Source organism: Calidris pugnax, unplaced genomic scaffold (assembly GCF_001431845.1).
Source record: "Calidris pugnax isolate Ruff unplaced genomic scaffold, ASM143184v1 scaffold26, whole genome shotgun sequence".
Lineage (NCBI taxonomy): Eukaryota > Metazoa > Chordata > Aves > Charadriiformes > Scolopacidae > Calidris > Calidris pugnax.
Window position 1 is genome coordinate 179602 of NW_015090765.1, and position 17191 is coordinate 196792.

At 37.4% G+C, this 17191-nt stretch overlaps 1 protein-coding gene across 1 annotated transcript in view; it reads right to left on the reverse strand.

Moving 5' to 3' along the window:
• Positions 1-17191, reverse strand: part of DENND5A (DENN/MADD domain containing 5A) — a 59213-nt gene that overhangs the window by 13120 nt on the left and 28902 nt on the right. Inside the window, exons 8-17 of the mRNA XM_014966449.1 lie at positions 16385-16600; positions 15194-15428; positions 14588-14738; positions 13852-13945; positions 10582-10713; positions 8800-8952; positions 7849-7953; positions 5519-5603; positions 4048-4132; positions 2679-2807 (exon numbers count right to left, since the gene is read on the reverse strand). Of these exons, the coding sequence (XP_014821935.1) occupies positions 2679-2807; positions 4048-4132; positions 5519-5603; positions 7849-7953; positions 8800-8952; positions 10582-10713; positions 13852-13945; positions 14588-14738; positions 15194-15428; positions 16385-16600 (1385 nt within the window). The remainder of the gene's footprint in view (positions 1-2678; positions 2808-4047; positions 4133-5518; positions 5604-7848; positions 7954-8799; positions 8953-10581; positions 10714-13851; positions 13946-14587; positions 14739-15193; positions 15429-16384; positions 16601-17191) is intronic.

A 17191-nucleotide genomic window follows, 5' to 3' on the forward strand; every position in this document is an offset into this window, starting at 1 on the left:
CCCATAAAGGTCTCAGGGGAGTGACACTAAGTGATTTCCTTCTATTCCCTAGCTCTAGTGCTATAAAGAAACTGAACATGTTTCAGTTTTCATATATTTTTTAGCAAATACAAAGTGAAGAAAAAGGGTTAATCAAAATATCTTAACAGTTGCTTCAAAGAAGAACAAAACGTAATCATGTTAACTGTGAAGAAGGTGCACAATTACTTTCAGAACCTCACTGAACTTGGCACTGCTTCTGCTAAAAACAACAAACGGAGCACACTTTAAAATCCATGCCGCCTAGAACACCTTTCTTTAAGTAGGCTATCTAAATATGCAGCACTAAACACATAAGATTACAAAGAACTGACATTTCTATGCCAGTTGCTCCTTTGCTTGTCACTTTCATTTAAAGATATTTTTGCTGCTGTCTCACTCTTCTAGAGAATCAGAATCTGATAGACGAACAGTGCATTGGCCAGTGTTAAGAGAATTGGGTGAGTTTTTTTTCCTTTTTTGGGGAGGGGGGGAGGGAGAATTGGGGGGACATGGCAGAAAGTGGAGCGTGGTGGTGTGTGGGAAGTCCTCTCGCAGCAGTTGTTCTGCATGGGACAAGCTCTGGGTGGGTTTTTTTCCTTGTTTTTTTTTTTTCCTTTTTTGGGGAGGGAGAATGGGGGGGACATGGCAGAAAGTGGAGCGTGGTGATTGGGTGAGTTTTTTTTCCTTTTTTGGGGAGGGGGGGAGGGAGAATTGGGGGGACATGGCAGAAAGTGGAGCGTGGTGGTGTGTGGGAAGTCCTCTCGCAGCAGTTGTTCTGCATGGGACAAGCCCTGCTGAAGTTAACCTGGTCTGGACTGTTGATTTCACTGGAGAGGCCTAACCTTAATTTAGAGATACAGGTAGATTTATTAGCTGCCCTCACTCTGTCCTTCAGCTTTTTCTTGCTTGCTGCTGGAAGGCCATAGCTTCATCAGAAAGTCCACTATAATTCAATACAAGGCAAATCTCAAATAATTAGCAGTGGGGGTTCAGGGGGGAAGGGGGAGGGAAGACGTTTCTTGGAAGGTGGTATGAGTGGGAGGACAGGAAAGGAGGAGTGGACAGCATAGGTTAAGCTGTCTCTAGAAAGAAGTCTTCAATTAAAGCTAATGATTACTAGGGCCCATAAAAGAGAACCTTTAATTTCCACACAGAGAACAGTATATTCAACCTTATCAGCAATACTTTTTCTTTTCTGTACAGATTACACTAAATAAACCTCAAATTGTTTCTTCTAAAACAATTAGTATTAAAAACGGCCAGTGCTCTGATTTGTGCAACTATTTACAAATGACTTATTTATGTTTACAAAGATAATATAAAGTACCCATGCTCTGGACATCACCAAGTAAATAGATCTTTGTACTGAGCATTTCTCCTTTTGCCCTTCAAGATGTGTAATTATAAGAAGCACTACCATGGAGTGCTTTTGCCAAGTTTAAGCCAGCAGTACTTGGAACTCCCTCCAGGTTCAAGTCTTCAGTCTTCGCTCACATCCCTCTCCCCCCTTACTTCATATACTTCTCCCATTTTCTTCCTACAGTACAATTACTCTTTAAATAGCTTTTGGGGTCTTTTCATATCTTTTTTATTACTTCATACACAATGAATTGTAAGTCAAGTGTTTTGAAATGTTTAGGAGAAGTAATAAAAAAAAATTAATCTTAATAGCAGATATTTCACTTTTTTTATGACTTCATATATAATGAATTGTAAGTCGAGTGTGTTGAAATGTTTAGGAGAAGTAATAAAAGCAAAAAATTAATCTTAATAGCAGATATTTCACTATTACAAAAGCAATTCACCTTATGTTCTTAAGCAGGCTATAAATGCAAAACCTATACTGTGTAGGAGAGGACAAATAAAGCTGACACACGGTCATTTTGATCTAGAGATGTGGACTATCATGCTCTGAATTATTTAAATGGAAGATTTCAAAAGATTACCAGATCTCATCTTGGCTTATTGCCCTAAAATGAGATGCAAGAACTGATCATCACAGCCTTCCTAGTCACCTTCTAGGTACTGCACGTACCCCATTTCTCTTCAACCACACCAGAAATTGATTTTATCTACATCATAGATTTTATCTACATGACACTGGAAGGATTTACAAGAATGTCTCATATTTGGCAACAGAAGTGATAAGGTATGGAACACTTACTTTGAGTCACACTAACATGAACCACAGAAGCACATCTTCATGTGCTCATACCACGACAAAACTGTGTACAAGAACTTAAGTTGCACTTTGTCATGCATTGCGAAAACACACAAACAATCCAAAGAAAACCAAATATCCCACAGCTACAGAACGTGGGCCAAGATAAAAAGCTTGACTCAGCAAAGTAGTGGTGCTTGGATTTATGCCCTGTTTTTATTTAATCTCTAGTAATTTTTGAAGATTTCGGTTTCACCTCAAAGTCACAGACAGTCTACACTGACAGAGCTGATTTTGTATCTGAAGAACCACAGCATTGAATTGTAATTCCCAAAAAGCTCATACACAGGTACAGAGATACGCTTGGAAGGATAGTTTGTTCCATTACTGTTGCACACTGCTAAGTAGATGGAAGAATAGGAACTCTGGGGTTTTGAAGCTGAACAACTAAACAAGTTTCATTTTTAAAAGCTTTGCCCAAGATAAACCATCTTACTTTGTGAGTTCATGATCTGAAAGCAGCTGTTTTAGATGCCTAGAGAGCAACTTCTTTTCCATAGAAAGACGAACCCAGGCTCTGGCCTTGCCAACATCTGTTTTGATCTCACTAATGTTCTGGATATGCCTGAAAAAAAATAAAAATAAAAATAAAAAAAAGACACTGCTCAGTATTTTCAAAGTGTGATAGTTCTTTTGAATCAAGCTAGGCTGAAGAAGGAATTTTGCTAATAATGCAAAATAGCAGGCAAGCTACTGGAAAGAGAGGCACGACCACCTTAATATTCAGCAGTCTCTAAATTCCTTGCATATCTAACTGAAAAAGAATAAGAGCCTGAAACAGAAATGTAGACTGAAGAAGGAATTTTGCTAATAATACAAAATATCAGGCAAGCTACTGGAAAAAGGCACGACCACCTTAATATTCAGCAGTATCTAAATTCCTTGCATATCTAGCTGAAAAAGAATAAGAGCCTGAAACAGAAATATCTGCAATGCAGTGCCCTATTTACAAAATTCTAAACCAGGCCCACTGCCTCACATGATTTAAGAACCATTCTGGACCTTATCACTGCAATATTTATGGCTGAGTGCCTTGGAAAATTAAATACTGTCTTTGCATGCTCAGTAGTAGCTTTTCTTGCATACAAGACACAAATGATGTATTTTGAAAGGACAAGTATGTCCCTTGAAAATCCTCAATTCACTCCTCCTCACTGAAAGAATTAGATGTTGGTAAGGTAAAAGGAGGAAAGAAAAATCTTTTCATAATTAGTTTAGAAGTTATGCTTATTGTTTTCTGATGCACTGAAAAGAGGCCACTGCACAGAAATTAGTTTTATTCACACTACAGTACTCAATGTTAGATAAAACCCCATTATTTAGATCAAACAAGTTCTTTAAACTGCTTCGCCACTGAGCAGAAGTTAGTTTTCTTCACACTACAGTACTCAATGTTAGATAAAACCCCATTATTTAGATCAAACAAGTTCTTTAAACTGCTTTCTCCACTGAGAAGCAAGAATGAGCTCAGAGCTACACAACCAACTTGTCAATGACTGGGAAGATACATATGCTACACCCACATCTCAGTGGAAAACCAATACAGAATACTTACAAAAAGATGAAAACCGTGTCAGGGGATTTCTATAAGCTAGTAGCTGTACAATAAGCTCAGTAAGAAACATTTTTGTAAAGGTCAATGAAAAGGTTGTACTATGTACTTTAAAATAGTTCAGCAGGTTCCTTCCCTACATCCTCCTCCTGATTTATGAAACACAGACTTTTCTGTATGGTACACACTATACACAGAAAAAGTATGCAAATCTCACAGGTTTTCTGTGTTGGTTTTAACAGTTTAAACTCACCTCATATCCTGGATGAGAGAGATTCTAAGAGGTGACATGGCTGGACTGGTATCAGACTTTCTCCTTTCTGAATCAAGAAGTATTCCTAGATTCAGAAAAAATAGAATTTCTTGTTAATAGAAATCCATCTAAAGATTTAAAAATCTATATAAAAAACAAAGTGAATTAACACCAACTTGTACTTTTGCATTATTGGTGACTCACTGTTTTGTGAAGATATTGTGGCATGTTTTCACTTCAAGTGACATGAAAATCTAATATGCTACACAGATGGTTATGCAGATCAGCACACAACGAGCATTAACACATTAATGAGCTTAGATTCAGCTGAAATTGCTATGACATCAAATGGCTTAAGACATTTACTAATCAAGCATGATTTTCTAAAGACTACCTTATTTTCTTTCTGCGTAGTAAAACTGACTGGCACTGTTGACACCAGAAAACAGTGTGCAACATGCTTTAGTCAGTACACCACACATCATATGCTTAACTACTCTATCACTTTGCAGACTCCTGTAAACACCACTACTTTTTAAAATAGCCCATTTGCGATTTTTTTTAAAGTAATATTATTACTCTTATCTTTCAAATTCCACTCCAGAATCAGGTTGTGTATTAAATATAGTCCCTGCCCTCAATCCCAAATTAGAACGCGTAAAACCGATTATAACTTCAGTCTGATGTGCAAAAACACTATGGACCAAGTGACATTTGGATCTTAATACTTTCCTAATCTTTCTTTTTCATTGCTTACAGGACCTTGTGCATGTTAGCAATGCTCAGCTCTTTGCCTATAGCAACTTAAAAACAAAACAAAACAAAAGGCACCCACCACTTCCCCTAAACGTCTGCAAAATTATACACTATGCCCCTATTTGACACAAGAAGCAGTGCTTAAAAATTACATTAATAACCTTAGAAACAGATTATCAGTGGATCTTATGTGCAATATTACTTTTACTGCCACACTTGATATAACAAAAATTAAAATATGTTTCTTCAGTGTTTTTTCTGTTTTTTTTTTTAAATGTCCTTTCTTTTTAAACAATAAGCCTACAGTTCAGTTGTTTTTCAAGAGAGAAGGTAAAATTTCAGGATGTACAGCACAATTTTTTATGCTTATACTTGTTTTCCACCCCCATCTATAACATAATGTGCTTTGTCAGTCATGGGGTGATTATGTGCAATATGGAGGATGGTATATCAGAGCAAACCATTTTAAAGCCTGTCTTTGAAATATTAGATGTTTCACAAACAAGTGGGCCTAGTCCAAACAAGTTTATTTTTCACCAAGTATACTGACACAATACACCAGGTCCATGTTAATTCTGTAGTGGATAGAATACTTGATTCAATCATATTGAGTGAAGCACATTTCCAAGGAAACACCCTCTGCATGGTGCAAATCTGCAGGCAGCTCTTACTTGTAGTTTTTCAATCATCTTCTTCCAGTGGAAGTCGATCTTACCTGAGGTACTGAAGCTGCCTGATGTGGTTTTTCTCTGTCTGTTTTCCAAGTAGTGTAACAGATGAGACCACAAAGCAGATTTTCCCTAAAATTAAAAATACTTTTAGTTAAAGAAATCACTATCAACTGAATAAAATAATTTAAAAGAAAGTTTACATCATCATTGAAAGTATCAGTCATAACAAGAACTTGCTTTAAGTACGTTTCTCCCTATAGTCATTGGTAAAAAACAAAACTGAGACACAAGTTGGAGGTGCTCAGGAGTTGTAAAGAGGTTGAGAAAGAAAAGCAGGAGTCAAACTGCTGGATTTAGCGATTCTGCTAACAGGAAAAAGCCAATTGAACTTCATTTCTCATAGTTCATTAGCAAAACAAGAAAACACTTAAAGGCTTGTAAAACACCTTGTGGAATTTTAAATCTGAGGCTGTAACCTGTACTGTGTCTTTCCCTGCCTCTCCAGCAAGGAAATGACAAGTGATACAGAGCCAGCCTGAGCAAACCATCTAATACCTAGACCAAGTCTCATTCCCTTCAGGGTAATTTGGGGGTATAGGTGCACACTGTCAATTTTCAGAACCTCAAAAGATCCCCCTCAATTTCATCAAGCAAAAAACTTGGATAATCACAAACACAGTAAGAAAAGACAACCCACAATGCAAGCAGGACAATGAAAACTTAGCAGCAAGAATATTCCAGCTCTACACATTATGAAACCAACTTAAAAATTAAAATTAGGGATGTAGTATTTAGGCCAAGATAAACCCATCAAATGATGTTAAAAAGTGCACCTTGCTCATTATGTTGCTTTCTTAAATCTCTAGTGGCTTAGAGCAGAGTGTGAGGAAATCTCTTGCTGGCAAACTAAAAAGAATCTTGGATTCATCCTACAATACTCTGCAAGATAAATCAAAAGCTTGCAAAGCCACAGAAAGACAGCAGTAATTGAACAGGGGCTCTACAGCACATTAACTGGAAGTACTTACAGAGGAAATTAATTAGTATTACTTATGATCATCCTAAATTATTATATTAGCTTGAAATCCTAGTAAAGATTTAGCAATTCCGCATTCCAGAAAAGCAGTTATATTATAAAGGCATATTTTTATTTACAACTTTGTGCAGAAAGAAACCATGACTGTAAAAGCAACAGTTGTCAATTCAGCACCATCAATGTCATCTAAAATCATTTAAGTGCCTTCCTGGAGGTGCAGTCATTATGGTCCAACTCTGAAACACTTTTTTTTAAAAAAAAAACAAACAAAAAACAACAAACACCTATCTCTAAACACTTCTTACTTACAGCTCACTGCAGTTGACATAAAGAGCTAACAACCGTGAGGGATTATTCCAGAAATGGCACACATCCACAAGATAAAGCCTAGAGTGTCTGTAACATCTGTGTTGAGAGAAATCTATTAAAAATATGCATTCAATAGTGAAGATATAAAAAAAATCCAGAGAAGCTCAATGCCTCATGTGTGTACCTGACAGATCCAACATGGAAAGCCAAGATTGCAAGTCTTATAAAAACATAAAAAGAAAGCATGAAAAATACCAACCAGGGAACAGTTACATCCAAAATGGCATTTTTCTCAATAAACACACACATGCACACACAGTTGAATGTTCAGTAGCTAACTGCCATGGCGAGGAGAACTGCAACAGATCACATAAAGCAGCAAACAAAGGAACCTGCAGCAAATAGATGTCAACAATCATGTTGCATGTAAGAACTCATGCAGTATATATCTGCCCGCTTCCTTTACCATCATGTTACTCTCCTTTAACTTCACCAAATAGCAATGATGATGCGAGCTCTATCTATAAGGGAAAGGAAGACAGCCTAAGGAAAGCAGTGGGACAGAGAACGGGCAAGGCCTTCTGAAAGCTCAGACTACTTCAGCCATTAGACCCTACATCCAACAACTCTCTTGCATTGCTCTGGGCAGAGGAAGGTGTGGATTCACTTTGCACAGGGGAGAATCAGTAGGTAGCTAATTTAGGATTATCAGGGTTCATCAGCAGGGAAGAGCAGGGATTGGTGGAAGGAAAGACATCCTCATTACTATGGTAATTGAGAAAGAAGAGTCTTCCTTGGCTCATTATTGAAAAATAAAATTTATGTACAAAACAGCAGGCTTTTGTATATTTAATAAAGGGCAGAGCACACGGAGAATTAGCGGTCTGTTTTGTTGGTTTTTTTGAAACTGTGGATCATAATACGAGATGCGCTGCACTTCCTCCATGAGGCCTCTATTATATTCTACCACTCTTTATTCCACCGTTCAGCACTGTTTGCCAACATCTGCAATCAATCCAAAGCATTAACCTTATGTAGGGTTGGCCGTCTGGTGGTCTGAAAGGCCCAAATCTGAGTTGAAGCAGAGTATACTGATGCTCTGTCTTCTAAGACGAAAGCAGTACAGCTTCTATCCTAAGTGATATACAAGAGGGAAGGGAGAGAATCACATGATAAATCTTCACATAGAGAACTGCTATATAGTTTGAAGGAGAGCAGATTTAAACGCTGCTGATCAGGTGCTGGGTACAGAGATCATGAATTACAGTTGGCTGGATTACGTACATTTATTCTGCACATTCTTTTTTTAAAAAGAAAAGTTATAGTCCTCATTGTCCTTGCTATTCCTTGGTACAAAGGAGAAGGAAGGTATAAAGGCCTTCCAAACTCCATCTAGACCCACAACCAACTCCAAACAGAACAGCACAGCAAACAATCATTAATTTCATACAAAAAGCAACACCTCTAACTTGTGAGCTTGTAAACGTCCCTTAACTATCTCTACACCATTAAAGAACCACCAAAATAGCAAGGGTTTTACTCTTAAAAATGAAATTATCCTTCATGAAAACAATTCCCCATACCATATCCCATTGACAGCACCTTTAGCATACACTGCCTGTTAGCCTATGTTAATTCAGTAACAAAAGTCTTAAGAACGCAGAAAATATTTTATTTAACATATTATTAAAAAAAACACCAGAAACCACAAAACAAAACAAAATCAAAAGAGGTTAAACAGAAAGAAAGTCTTCCAAGAAGTCATCTGTGGAACACATCTACATATGCATTTGAACGACCCCAGAGCAAAAAGTGGAGACAGACAAGGGGGCAGTAACTGACATAAAAAAGGCTGGAAGAACACAAGTCTTTAACACATCTGTAGACACACAACAGGTATCCTCTGAAAGCAGAGAGAGGAAGAGCATAACATGATATTAAGATAGTACACTGCAACATACAGGAATATTTGTTCCTCACCTGTTTGACCTGCAGACCGTGGCTCCATATCCTCTCTAAAAGGTCACACAGACTGGCTATCAGGGTATTCTCTTCTACACCTGTGATATTCACTTCACCATGACCTAGCTCCACAGCTTCTCGACCCATTTTTTCAACCAACATCCTCTTGGTCTCAAAAAGGAGAAGGCAAAAGAGAGTTAATTCTTTCCTCGGGAGCTTCCAAGATCACTTAACACTTTTTAAATAGCCAACAAGGAAGCACACAATAGCAAAGATTTGGCAGAATAACTGTGTGCATGCAGTATTTTTGGAGCTAGTGCAGGACTGCTTTTCTTTTATCCCTGTTTTTCAAGACATAGCAGCACCAGTGTTGATCACCTTAGAGCCTCTTCCACCTTTCTCATACAGGACTTGCAAACAGGCACGTAAACCTCCACGGAGTATTCCCAATGAAGGGAACAGCAGGTGACACATTGACAAGCTAGAGGCTGAGCAGCCAGGCAGGCTCAGGTGTCTCTGAAGCCTGGTGAGTGCCGGACTGGGAGAAGTTGGCTGCCCACAAGTGCTTCCAGGTAGCAGGAGGATACCCCATTCCAGAAAGCATCTCCTGAGTTTCCCAATCAGCCACACATTCTCCTAAATTGTGCACAATTTCCTACTGGTCAACAAAGCTCTCAACAACTCTTCAAGTACAGTCTCCCAGTCACAATATATTCCTCACAGAGCTACCTGGAGGCGAAAATGACTATGGAATCACTTCTGCTCATCTCTTACAGATTTTTTCATCTTTTTTACTATTCTAGATTAGCTGTCAAATGAGTAAGACTCCCTCAGGCACCTATGCACAGTCTTGGTCAAGACGATGGACTCCAAGTTAGTCTCTAGCTTCTTCTCCTCACCTCCCCTGGTACTTTCTCTCTGCTAACAGCAGGCTCACTACTTTCACTAGAGTTGCATTCCCACTGTGAAAGAGCCAAGTCTATCTTCAAGGATTTTCACAGTCATATGTCTCTAAGTGAAAGGAATTATTTGGACAGTTTCATACATGCAGAAAACAAACTTGAAGTCAGAAGCAGATGCATGTATGAAACACGGATTTACAAAGAGTTGTATACAATTGCTGTATTACCTCCACTGACTTAAGGTGTCTATTTGGTAATGATTCTCATTACTGTGTTAGTATAATATTAATATTTAATTCAGAGAAGTATATTGTAAAATATATACTGGTGAAGCATGTCTACAAACTAATGCCAAATTTCTTTGTTAGATGCTTGAAAAATTACATTTCAGAAGTTTGTTCTGAGAAAAGCTCCTGCATTCTCACCTCGACCTTCTCTTTTGGAATATTCACTCTTCTTGAAATAGCATAGTCTCATTAGTGATAACCAAAATACGCTATAATAAGATACTGGCAGTGGGATGATAAAGACCAGTCAGAATATTCAATCTCTTTCTGTCATTTTATATTCTCTATCATAAATCTGCTTAATAAAGCTTCCACTCTTTACAGAATTTTTAAGTAGGTTATCTCTTAATTAATTTCTCACTACCATGCAAAAACATTTATACGGATGCCATGCAAAAATCTTTATAGGGATAATGCAGAAACAGATGGCAGAAAAGGGGGGTTCTAACATATTGGCCACTAAATGGTCCATAAAGGATGGATACAAGGTGCAAGAGAACAGAATCATTCTCTATATTACCTTATTTCGGCATTCCTTCAACAAGCCTTCTACAAACTTCCAGTTTGTTTGTGCAATTACCGATGGAGAGAGGTTAGACACTCTGTATTACCTTATTTCGGCATTCCTTCAACAAGCCTTCTACAAACTTCCAGTTTGTTTGTGCAATTACCGATGGAGAGAGGTTAGACAGTTTGGGCTGCCGAATAGTGCTGCCCAGATTTCTGGCTTCTTGGATATACTTCTGTATTGGGGTAGAAAATTGACAAATACAGACAAAAGCACAAGTGAGATTACTTTGCTGAAAGAAAAGGGTAAACTTATCTTTATAACCCACCCCTGCCCAATGAGGGGGAAAGGATCACATCCTCTTTCAGAAAAGGCCCCTTTTTATATCCAGCATTATATTGGGCTAAGACACTTAGGATACTATTTCAATGGAGGTGAAATCCCCATTAATGTTGCCTATCTAGTATTAGAACACACATTGCTGAAACACAAAAACACAATACAAACTGTCAAGGATATTTAGATGCATAGAGATTCAATTACTCTCTCCACTACTGAGAACTGTCGTGTTATTTTTTCACAAAAATGAAAATTTATAATAATTAGTCAGATCAAGACTACTCAAAGGGCAGACTGGTCTACATGGGAACTGCAGGAAAACTTTGCCTGGAGCCTGGCATCATCTGCAATCTGTGCTGTGTCCTGCATTCCTGCAGATCTCCTGTTTCTTACCCACCCTCCCAGTCTTTCAGGAAGCAGCCACAAAATTCTACTAACAGTTCTCAGCTGTGAACCACCTGCATTTTTGAGCAAAATCATTTCCTGAACTCACTATACTTGAAAAAGCTTTTCTGCTCCTCTTACTGCCATCAAGGATTTGCCATTGTCTTCACCACAGAGACAAGAATAATATGACAAATGTTTCAAAAAAACAGGTGATCACAGGCTGATTGGGGCATGGCTGTGAATAAGTGATGAAGTCCTCTACAGGCATTGACAGAATACTCAGGATTAGTAAAAATTTCAGATTAATAGGTAACTTCTCTAGCTTACACTGAAACAATAACCAATTGTCAGTAAACAGACATGTGTCAAACATGATATGCTCTTTGCAAAGAGGGAAAACCACACCTTCTCCATCAGCCTTGCACTAAAGAGCTATGATACATACATTATGCATCTTTATCCAGAGGTATGATTACAGTTATATTGTGCATTTGACATACCAGATAACGCTCTGAGACAGATTTTATAGAGGGCATGAAGGGCCAATCATGCTGGTCCCACTCTAAACATAACTGCAACTGAAGCTCTGACATGGAAAAGTCCAGGTGCTGGTAGGACAAGTTGGTAGCAAAAAGCCAAGCAGACCATGTAAAGCGAAAGTGGTAAGCACATATGAAGTAATAAAAGCAAGCATGCAAAATAGAAAAGGAAAAGAGTGAAGACATAATACAATGCAGAACTCCCAAGCATCCAACCTAAAAAAATAATATATTCATAAGTAATGAAACTGAAAGGAAAAAATAAAATATGGTGTTCTATCATTGGATTGGTGTAAACTCTGCCCTTCGCTGGGCACAAATACTTGCAAGTTAAAAGCCACTAACTCTCAATTCCACATATTTTTGTTGGCTGCCCCAAAGCTTTAATTTGTCAAACACTCTCAACACTGCACTTTGAAACCACTGCCTCCTGCTTAGCCCGATTCCCGGTGTTCATCTCAGAAGGGCTCCCTCCCCATTCTTTCAGACTTAATAAGAAAGTCTCTGGTTCCCTGGGAGAGGGGGCCAATGTCCAATCAGTATTATGTCATCAACAACACACGACATAAAATCCTAAAACACCAGCACAGACTAACATGGCAGTTGGTCCCCGCACTGTATTTGTAATGTATTTGTAATTTTTATTCCTCAGAAATTATTTGCCTCATGACAGAGTAACTCCTACAAGATAATCAACATGTGAAGAATCAGTTAAAAAACACAACAGACAAAAAAAAAAAATAATCCAGAGACTAATAGTAGATTTTTGCCTTTTACCCATTTGAAATCTCAGAAGTTTACATGTGCTAAACATCATAATTGTTAAAAGTAATGAGGTTACAGATAAACTATTCTTCACTTCTGTTACTTCTAAGTAAAAAGTACTTTAGAGTTATCTGAACATATGGAACATGTCAAAGCCAGAAACTACTTGTAGCTTCTTCTTTTTATTATGCAGACATTCTTCTATTACAATGTTATGGATGACATAGGTGACACTATACTTCAACAAATTTTAACAAACCAACACGAAAATTCTGGAAATGAGTACACTGGAAAGGCAATTAAAGTCATCACCACCATAAAAGAATGAACTGGACAGACAAAGATAATTGATTTTGACAACACTATCCTAACAGACACAAGACTACTTTAAAATTCCAAGAAGCTTTTCTGAAAATATTTAACAAGGCAAGAGAATATTGTCTTCAATGAACAACATAAATTTAAACAGAAGTAAAGCTCTGAGTTTACAAAAAAAAAAAAAAAATTACTTCTGATATTTTAAACCAGATTATTCTTGGAATCACCCGTAAATCACCACCTACTGTAACAGTCTGCAGTCTGTACCATATGAATCAGAAACTGTACTGTAATTAGTTCACATCACCCAGATCTTTCAAAATCCCTTCATCCACAAAGAACAATTGCATCAGCTGTAGAAGCACTGGTGAGAGAAGTTATTGGTTCAGAAAGTGGGTAAATCAGCATCAAACCGTGCTGTGTGAAAACAGGCAGACACAAACCTGACAGTACGGGTGGGCTCATAATCCCACCCATGAGGTTGTGTGTCAGTTTGCCATTTTAAGACTTCTTCTATGGCCTACAGGAAAAAACACCAACAAAAAACCCAAAAGCAGCAACATCAAAAGGCAATGCTTCTGATTTCAGGATGATAGTAATCACTCTCTGGAGGTGGTTATCTTTCTCCATCAAATATGCAGAAGCAGCGTAGGGTGACAAAGTTAATTAGAGACAGGAAATACATGGCTAAAAACTGTTAAGATTAATTCCTTCCATCCACCACCACCATTTTTTAGGGGTTTTTTTTGGTTTTTTTGTTTTTTTTTTTAAAGCATGTGATGACATTTTCAGGAACTCTCCTACACGTAGAATGAAATAATTTAGTCCTGAGAGGGGGTAAAAATGACATAATTTTTAGAATAAGCAAACTAAGTATTTTTGGTCTGCTAAGGGCCAGAAACTTCATTTGTATCAGAGATGGACTGCAAGTAGCTGTCTGGACATATTGTGAAGGTTACAGGGCATTGCTCAGGCAATCAAGAAAAAAAAAAATAATCAGATCTCTATAGTTGAACAGTTTTCACCTCTCTCTGATCATTGTCAAGACGCAAGTGCTCTGTGTGTTGCTTCTGTCTGTCCTTCCGCCTCCACTGTGCAGGAGCATTTCTCTTTGTCCACCTAGAGACGAAGGAATATTACTAAGCAAGTGTCAAGAGTCAGGTGAAGGGGGAGCAGCAATGGGGGAAATAATTTTCTTTCTTATCGTACATTGAACATATCAACATAAATTACACCAGATAAAGTGCAGCTGCAAATACACACAAAGAATCTCTGTAGAAGAATGCAACATTGGGCAACCAATGTATTTCAGAAAATCAGATTACACTGCTTTGTATTTTTTCATTCTTTGACTATGTCCAGTTACAATTGAAACCTTTTTCGTCTTCCCTCAAAGTTCTTTTAAGAAGACATCCTAAAATATTTGCTACCTCTTAACTGCGATCCAGTAAGGAGATCTGCTTTTATATCAACAGTAATTATGAGTAATTCAAAGTACATCAACTATAACCTCAAACATAATAGGGCTTTCTTAAGTCAATTGGCTTCTGGGAGTCCAGATATTTAGAAAAAAATAAAAAAAGAAAGAAAAGAACAAGCGACATAACAAAAACCCCACCACACACAAACCACCCGCATCATCTGATTTGTTCTCACTTTAAAAAAAAGAAAGATGTTTAATTTGCTTTCTAGCATCTCTGCTTTAGTATTATTCTATAGATCTCATCAAGATCCAGCACCCATTTTTCCCAGCTTACTCACTTGTTGCTTGCTGGTCCAGTGGATAAAACATCAGACTGAAGCTTGGGGAAAAACCCAAGCTCGTATTTCCCTTGTCCAATTTTCATGTCCAGCAAGTGTGGGTGAACTGCAGTGTGATCTATTTTTGCTAGCCTTAATTCAATAGATTTCTCTGAAATAGTAAGAAAGTTAATTTTTTTAACGGTGTCTCATCAGACGTGTATCTATAATCACACATCCTCAACTAAAATCAATCTCTAATTTAAGAGAGGAGGTGGGAGTTTCTTACTGACATCAACAGGTACACTAGTACAAGAGTCAATTAAATAAATTAAAAAATTGACTCCAAAAGGAGGAAGACATTTGTCTTCTTAAACTCAAAAATTTTTCACACAAAGGCATGCAGGAAAACAGCTGAGTTCAATTAAACTTTACACGAGTTTGATCTCACTTCTCAACTTCCCATGTAACACTTCTTTTCCCACACCTCAGCTTTTTTGGTCTTTTTTTTTTTTTTGGAGGTTTCAAAGCATGAATCATCACTTAACTTTAACCTAATGTCTACAACAAACAGCACTGATTAGTTTAATTTCCTTAACTGTCAAGAAAGTGGCTTATTACTCTTACCAGCCTCATCAATGGTTGTGCACTTTTGATACATAGATGTGCGCAGAGTTGGTGTCCTAACATTTAGCAGCCTGATTTTATCCACTCTAGAATCAAATACTCTCAAAATAGGGTCTTTATCATCTTCATCATGGCACATAATCTTATTGTCAATAAAAGACGCAAACATTTGGGTTTCCAGGAATCTTGAGAGGAAAGGCAAATAAGGTTCAGGCTGGTCCGACAAGAAAGATGCCTAACAGAAAAAGAGAGATAAGAGTGTTTAGGAGTCTGTAGAGAGACATACAGCCACCAAAAGCGCCAGTTTTTCTAATCAAGGATGTACTAAACTGCTTCAGTGCCACTTAAAGCCTAATTTAATTATACACACCAATTCTACCTCTGAAATAAGCAGTCTATATGAAATCTTCAATTTCACGGCAACCACCTACTATATAGCACAATAATTATTAAACTGTAGTTTTCTAAAAATTCCTTAGTTTTCTATAAATTTCAACAGAATGCCAGCAAACCACAACAACAGTATCACAGGTGTGGGTATTATGTACTTTTGGCTGGGCTCAAGGCTTATGAAGTTATGAAGTTGATGAGAATCTTTTCATACGATTTGATAGGAATCAAATTAGCATTTTAGCAGGCAGCGCTGCAATATAATCTTCACCCACATGAACTATCCTACTGACAAACACCTGATATCCAGTAAAGAAGATGGTAGTAAAGTCTGACGAACTGGATCTTGTGTTTGCCTAGAAAAGAGCTAGGGATACAGTTGGTACACATGTACGAAAGTGTTGTGTGGGGTCATGGCTTTATTCATTAACATATTTAGCAATTCCTCTGGTTAAAATAAATAAATAAATAAATAACTTTGACTAGTAATACTTAACCTTAATGTAGAGGTTACCCATAACTTTCACTAGTACTACTTAACCTTAATGTAGAGGTTACCCATAAAATGAGGCTAAGTTATTTTTCTACAGCAAGCTGTATTTTCTACATCTATCCTTAAAAGGAGTGTCTTTATCTCTCTAAGTGTGTGTACATATATATTTTTGCACATGATATACAAGATGTGAATTTTGGGGGGAACACTGAAATTTAAGGAAGAACATTTTATGGCCCAATAAATAAGTCTTAGGCATGAACACTGTTCTACTTTTCACATTGACATATCTTGTTATTACAACTTACTTTATCGAAGTTTTGCATCTGTTCCCTGTTTGTAAACCATGATTCCTTGTCCTGACTGGGTTGAATGACAAATACTTCATAATCTGCAAACATTTGTGTAAAGCGGTTGGCAAAAACTTCACGGATTTGAATGTTCAGCTGATAAATCTTGAATTCTTCTTCATCACACTGAATTTTAAGATCTTTTTTGCTACTGGTCTCCTCTCGCACCTCCAACTGAGAAAGTAAGGGAAATACAAAAGGAATTTGTATTGTTGCTTTGTCAAGTATTCTAGGTGTACAAGGTCTTAATCTGCCATTCAGCTGCTACTCCTCAAGTCAACATTTCAATCAAACAACGCTTAACAGTTTCAAGCACAGTAATAAAACAGTAACATCAAAAAAATCTAGAAAGAAACCTTTGTCTATAGAAGTTCTAATTTCAATAATGAACCATAACCTACTTTAGGACTGATTGTACTGGATATGCATTAGATTAAAAAAAGGATAGATAACAACCATATACATGTTCACATATGCCAGATACTTAATTTCCTTTCTTTTACCCTTTAATCACCCATTTCTGTCTGGTGTAATAAAAGTCCAGGTTTAGTACTGCTACAGTTGAATACACACCAGCTTTCAAATGAAGAGAGAAAGGCACAGTAAAAAGAAGCTGTGCATGTCTAGTCATCAATTTCCTTTAACCTAAGTCCTTAGCAGCATAACGTACAACTCATCACTACACAGCCAAGAGCAATCTTTAACGAAATGAAATGCATTTTCAGTTAACATGTGGGCTAAGATTTATGAAAAGAGCAATATGAG